The 7,422-nt window shown below is 34.3% G+C and overlaps 1 protein-coding gene across 1 annotated transcript; it reads right to left on the bottom strand.

Annotated features, from left to right (window-relative positions):
* Nucleotides 1-308: 308 nt before the first annotated feature.
* On the bottom strand, nucleotides 309-5,308 carry LOC111380155 (NAC domain-containing protein 66-like). The gene is made up of 7 exons (XM_023003643.1): nucleotides 5,198-5,308; nucleotides 5,032-5,105; nucleotides 4,858-4,912; nucleotides 1,564-1,663; nucleotides 1,315-1,473; nucleotides 992-1,251; nucleotides 309-916 (listed from the first exon to the last, which is right to left on the bottom strand). Exons 1-7 carry the CDS (start codon nucleotides 5,306-5,308, stop codon nucleotides 350-352), a joined length of 1,326 nt encoding a protein of 441 aa, XP_022859411.1. The 3' UTR covers nucleotides 309-349.
* Between the last annotated feature and the right edge of the window lie 2,114 nt (nucleotides 5,309-7,422).

The raw sequence follows: 7,422 nt of genomic DNA, 5'->3' as shown, positions 1-7,422 counted from the left end.
CTTACTTAACTTATGGGGAAGAAAATTTGATTCATTTTTATAAAGGTCGTCGAATCGTTGTGAAAGTCTTTGTTAAGGTTCGAGCAATAATTAAGGATTATCAAATTAATATGTACTCGATCAACTTCTTCGTTTGATGAATCGAAATTACAAGGTAATCTTGCAAATATGAACAAATTACATACTATAGCATTATGGATTAGGGAAGATGATAAGGCTGCCGAATTTGATATTAAGTTTTTTATTATGTATAATCATTTGCGTATGCACATAAATATGAAGTTCCCTACATGTATAATCATTAAGAGTTGATTTGAACACGCGTGATATTATAGTTTGGTATAATATCCTAAAAACGGGGTACATTTGGTAAGTTGCACTGCGATGAGGATGATCGCATTAAGCAACTCCATAAATCACAATCATTATGATTACAATCCAATTGAGAATCAGTTTCGTAATGCGTGTTGGAAGAGGAAGACGATGTTTTTTGTTGATGTAATTGTAGACGTTGATCATCACCACCATCAATTGGATTGATGCAAAAACTCGTAAAACCAGCAGATAACTGCTTGCAGTTAGTCTCGCTTTCACCATTGAGGTGTGATGCCGCCATCCTGTCAAGTGTTGCCCAATCTTGGTTACCGATTACGGGTTGATTAAAGCTCGGGCTGCCGGAAGAGGAGTCCTCGGGGCTCTGGAGACTGGGGAGTTTGATGAATCTGTCTCGACTGCAGCTAGTGTTTACCGGCATGCCTAATTCCTCCTTGCATGTACTTCCCATGTACCGGAGAATTTGTTCCAATGTCCCTTCCTTTGATGAGTTCAACAAGTTTTGGTCAGATGAAGTACTATCGAGGTTTTTATACTGATTTTTCTTCTTAAATATTCGACAAATCACCCACCCCTCTGATTCCTTAACACAGCACACAGACGACAATTAGACAACCTTGAGTATAAAGTGGATCAATTAATCAAGACTAGTACTTACATTATCATCGGCTTCAAGTCTGTATTCATGCATGATCCAATCGGACTTTCGTCCATGTGGAGCTCGACCGTTGTAGAAAACAAGCGTCTTTCTCCTGCCTATCGGTCGAGAGTTACTATATATCACTTTGTCACGGCCCGTTGCTTTCCAAAATCCGGCAGCAGTTGCACGATTAGTACGCATACCAGTGGGGTACTTTTTATCCTTGTGACTGAAAAAATACCAATCACTCTGTGGAGTCGATCCAATTTTGCATTTCTCTGAAATTAAAATATAAAACTCAGTCGAAGAAATTAAGAATATGAATATCAAATCTTGTCTACCTTGAATGTCCCATGGTTCGAGTTTATTAAGATCAACATCTGGGATAACATCCAAATCAATCTTCTGAAGATCAGCTTTTTTTCTCAAATAGTATTGCAAAAGCTCCTCTTCTGTTGGATGAAATCTGAATCCGGGAGGGACTTGGGAATCTCCATTCACTGAGAAACTCATTTCAAATTTTTATCTCTAAGAAAATCTATTAAAGAAGGCGATATATATAACTCGTACTCATTTCAAAAAAAACTAACCGGTGTAGTTGGAGAGATTCGAGTCTCCAAGAGATGGAGCCAGCCACCCACCTGCAAGGATAGAGAAAGGCAATTTGTAAATGTGGGCTCCACAGATTGACTATCTCTGTCAATATAACTGTGACGCGAGACCTTAAAACATCGACAGTAAAAGCACCACTCAAACTAACAAGTACTCTCTCTATTCAAAGAATGCAACCACCGCAACGAAAATCAGATGATGGGGTCGGAGATAAGGAGCTTTCAATGAAAAAAAATATAGAAATGATGATGATAGAGAGAGGGTGGGGGCTGCTTTCTTGCTTGATATGTATGTTGTACAAGTACTTGTCCATTTGTAGATGGACTAAGAAGGAGATGTCTTCTTTTTCAAGAATTGTGCTACTGCTACATGAAAGTTTAACCTAAAGAACATTAATGAAGATCAACGTGTCAATAGGATTGTTTTAAAGAATTATTTAGAGAAACAATCTCAACAACTATAGGGTAATTTCCATCACGGTTCCAATATTTAGTAAATGTGGCCACTCGTATTTCTAACATATCATTTGTTGCATGCACCACTTCTCCTGCTAACATAAAAACATTTATTTGAAAGTTAAATAGTCATATAATGTGCGGGATGGAGTGCACAAAGAGGGTGTGGTTCAATGAACATTAATGAATCTTACAATATTAAGATTTCTAAACAAAAGTTAAAAGTAATTTTTAGATTGCTTTGGATGAGTATATATATTGTTAAGGGAATAAGTCCCACATCGGTTAAATATAGAAATATTTACCAATTTAAATAGATTTTGGGTCACTCCTTTTAATAAAGTTGATCTTATTAAGATAGATCATAAATCTTAACATGGTATCAGAGTTCAGTAAATTTCAACGAGCTATTCGATCCGATTAAGTCTCAAAAATGAGCACATTGATTTCAAGATTTGTCTGCTTAAAAAGAGCCACTATCTTGCGGGGACATGTTAAGGAAATAAATCTCACATCGGTTAAATACCGAAATATTGACCAAATTAAATAGATCTTGGATCACTCCTCTTAATAACGTTGATCTTATTAAGATGGACCCCAAATCTTAACATATATAGTGGCCATCTAACTTTTAATAAACATGAATGCAACAAAAAGTAAATTGTGATCATATATAGGCGCCTTTCAATAGAATAATACTTGTTTATCGTCATTATTATTAGTTAAAATTATATTTGTTAATTGGTGATTTGGGTTATGTTGGGACTTGTACAAATTCCAATTTGTTTATGAAATCACTTTTATCTCTAAAATCATAATTAAGCAGTATCTCAGTTATAGAACTTTTTAGAAGTGTTCATTAGCTATTAGGTGATGCATAATTAATTTAAATTAATTTCTTTTCATATAATCATTGTTTTGCTTTTAATCGACAAAGCAACCCCTTCATATTTTCACACTTTTTAACAACCAATCTAATTAAATTTCGAAAAATGTTTTGTACTATAGGCATTTTGGCATTGGAAATATGCTATGCCATAAATGAGATGAAAATCAAGGAAAAACCGTTCACGTCAAGTATTTGATGATTAAGGTGAATTTTCCATTCATAATACAATTATGCGATGAGGAAGGGGACCGCACAAAGTTACAAACACTTTGGACACTCGATCGAATTAGGTAAAAATTCTTTTTATAATAAATACATTATCTTTGAAAAAATTACATTGTAAAATTATCTTAGTCTACTACTTTAATCAAAATTCAAAATTGAAAATGTAGTGAGCCACTTTATTGTACTGTAGGAATGTCAAAATGAATAATTATTCCAGCGTACAAGGAATAATTCACAAAATCCATACAATGCAACACCACAACTCGGTATTTGTATGGTGCATTTTCTGTCACATTTGGATCCAAAATTAATGAAAAATCGTCAAGTGTTGATCTATGAAAATTTTGTCAAATTTTTCCTGTACATGTAGTATAACTGCAATGAATAGATCTAGCCTTATATAATCAGACTCTCGCAAGGTTTAACTGTCTAAAAATAATGGAAATATCACCAGAAAATAAGTAATTCATTTTTACATTAACAAATAATGATGAGCCAAGAATTCATTGAAAAAGAAGAGGATCTTCATTACACTCCAAGAACACTATAAATTATATCTCAATCATTAATCACATTCAGAACAGAAAAGATTCCAAGCGCAAATGTTGAAGTCAAGGAAAAGGATTCGAATTCAAGAAGTGATTTTGGTATGTGAAATTTTAATTACAGTAACTCAAATGAAATTGTAGTGCTTTTAATTTTGTACGTTTGTTTTTAACGTACTTTTTATTCTGATTTATTAAATATTTTTTGTTGCTCTATTTATAGGTTTGGAACTTTTCTTCTGAATATTATCAGCAAACTAAGCTGGTATTTGATGTTTCTATGGAGGGTATTACTTTTAGCCCACTCTAAAAGGTTCTTCGAGGTCTGCCCCTAGAAGCACACAAATGAAAAATGGAAGCTTTTTCTCCATTTTGCATTGAAGATACTACATGAGCATTGCATTCCCAGTCACTTCACAGATTTTCAGTTATGCACGTTTGGTGCTTGGAATGTAGGAGAAATTGTTACCGTAAACTTTTATATTGGATCATCAAGAATATATAAAATAATGCGGAAGCGTACCTCAATCACACATTGTTAATGCAATAGTTGAATCTTACGATTAGTCTTGCAGCCCTTAATTATCTCTGGTGATGGGAGACAAAATAGAATAACGATGCACGTGTGATTTGGGGGTCATAATCGTATTTATATAATGATGCTTCTTAACCTAATTCGGCTCATCGTAGAATTAGCAAGACCCGGTCTCTACACATAAAAGACCCACACTTTAATTGGATACATTAAAGCCTAAATTACCGAAGTCTCATTAGATTACTTTTAAATGGGCTTAACCGAATTTGATAACCATTAATTTGATACACAATAATTTTCATATATAAATCCACACGATCGTTAAAATTCCTTACAATCTCCCACTTAAGCTATATGTGTCACCTTATAATTGTGTATTAAACATAACCTTATAAGTACTCAGAATTTTGCTATCATTACCGAATGCATCTCCAGATAATTAGGTCCATCAATCATATCAACATAGGATCAAAGCAGCTTTTGCTACTTTCATCGTAACTAAATCCATTAATGGTCACATATGATATAACTGAATGACATAGATCAAGCATGGATGTATAGCATGAAAATTACATGTGATGTGATCTTTTACATGCCTATTTTCAAGTGGTCCACCTTAATACCTTAGTGAGATCATTTTCTAGCAAGTTCAGAGATAGTAAACTAAAAACTTTATAACTGAAAATAATTTTAATCATAAATCATATGCAAAATAATAGTACATGAATCCACAAAAAATAAAAAAAAAATAAAAAAAAAAGAAAAACTTCTACTGAAACTAGATATCTTCAAAAGACATTACACCCATATCAGCAGTATGCTCATGAAAGACCTTGGGTATCAATCTTTTATGGTCCACTGTGAACTCTTTCTTTAACAGCCAGGAACTTGATATCTATATGTTTCGATTTTGTCGAGCTCTTGTTGTAATTGGAATACATCACTACTAATTTATTATCATACAATATCTTGAGCGATCTTTCTATACTGTCCACAATGCATAGCCCAGTCAAAATCTCGCAGCCATATTCCATAATGTGATGCCTCATAACACGCTATAAACTCTACTGCCATGGTGGAAGTGGCTATGAGTGTCTACTTTGCACTCTTCCAGAAAAATAGCACATCCAGCAAGCAAGTAAATACGGTCTAAAGTGGATCTCTTACTATCTTGGTATTTTGCAAAATCGGAATCAGAATAACTAACGACTTCCAACTGATCCAATCTCCTGTATGTAAGCATGTGGTCTTTTGTTCTCTGCAAATACTGTATAACCCATTTGACTGCTTTCCAATGATCCATTCCCAGTTACTTAAATATCTTCCTAACATCCTAACAATGTACATTATATCTGGACGAGTACAAACCTGATCATATTTTAGACTCCGTGTAGCTGAAGAATAAGGAATCTTCTGCATTTCTTTAATTTTCAAGTAATTTTTTGAGTACTAACTTAAATTGAACTTGTCTCATTTAGCCACAGGGGTTCCACTTGGTTTACAATCTTGCATATCATATCTTTTAAGTACCTTTTCGCTATAGATCTTTTGTGATAATCCAAGAATACCTCGAAAACGATCTTGGTGTATCTTAATTCCTAATACAAAAGAGGCATTACCAAGATCTTTCATCTCAAAATTTGCTAGAAATCTCTTGGTTTTGTACAATAAGCCTATATTGTTGTTGGCAAGCAATATGTCATCAACATATGAAATCAGCAAAATATACTTGCTCTCACTGAACTTGTGGTATATACAATCATCGACCAAATTCATCTCAAAATCAAATGAGATGATCAATTGATGAAACTTGTAATACCATTGACGAGATGCCTGTTTGAGTCCATAAATGAATTTCTTCAGTTTATAAACCATTTGCTTTGCATCATCTGATACGAAGTTTTTTGGTTGTACCATATAAATTGTTTCATCAATGTCACCATTGAGAGATGCCGTCTTAACATTCATCTGATATAACTCAAGATCAAAATGCCCTACCAATTTCATTATAATCTTGAAAGAGCCTTTCGAAGAAACTGGAGAGAAAATCTCTTTATAATCGATGCTTCTTGCTGTATAAATCTCTTTGCGACAAGACATGCCTTATACCTCTCTACATCACCCTTTGAATCTCTATTGATCTTAAATATCCATTTGCCAATGAGTTTCGTATCTTCAGGCAATGGAACGAGGTCTCACACGTCATTGTCCTTCATGGACTTTATCTCTTCATTCATGGCATCGAGGCATTTTTGAGAGTTAGAACTTTCCACGGCTTGAAAGAAGTTGATCGGATCATCTTCCTCCATTTCAAAGTCAACTTCATGTTCTTGGTAAAATACGATATACTCATTCGAAATCGAACTTCTCGTCTCTAATGGATCTTTTTAATGGCAATGGTTCTTGAGATTATAGAGTTTGTTCTTCTGGAATAATTTGTTGACCATGAGAGGGATATACAACATTGTATTGATCCAAAGTTGCTTCTTGAATAATGTCAAGGGATAGAAAACTGATTATTGTCAATAGTAATTTGAGGAATTTCAACATATTTCTCTTTAAAGATAATTCTCCCTCCGCAAAAGCAACATCATCAAAGAACCGAACATTTTCTGCCTCGAAAATTGCCTTGACTGTGGGATCATAAAATTTGTAACCCCTAGACCTTTTAGAATATCCAATAAAGTAGCAATTGATGATCATTGCGTCCAGTTTCTTTTCATTTGGCTCATAGGGCCTTGCCTCAATTGGACATCCTCAAATGTGTACATGCTTCAAACTAGGCCTTTTTCCCATCTAAAGTTCATAAGGGATTTTATCAATAGCCTTAGTTGGAACTCTATTGAGTATATACGCTGCGGTCTTCAATGCTCCACCCTAAAGAGATTCTGGTGAGGTTGAATGACTAATCTTACTCCTCATCATATCCTTAAGCGTTCTATTTTGTCTCTCAGCAACACCATTCATAGTGGGCGAATCCGACATAGTGTACTGCAGGAGGATACCGCATTCTTCTATGAATTTAGCAAATGGCCTTGGACGTTGTTCAGTTGAACCGTCATATCTATCATAGTATTCAACCCTACGGTTAGATTTGACACTTTTAATCTTTACTCAAATTAGCTCTCAACTTCAGCTTTATAGTTTTTGAATACATCCAGAGACTGTGATTTTTCATGAATGAGATA

Source organism: Olea europaea, chromosome 3, assembly GCF_002742605.1.
Source record: "Olea europaea var. sylvestris chromosome 3, O_europaea_v1, whole genome shotgun sequence".
NCBI classification, from domain to species: Eukaryota; Viridiplantae; Streptophyta; class Magnoliopsida; order Lamiales; family Oleaceae; genus Olea; species Olea europaea.
This window is presented reverse-complemented; position numbering and strand designations above follow the sequence as displayed.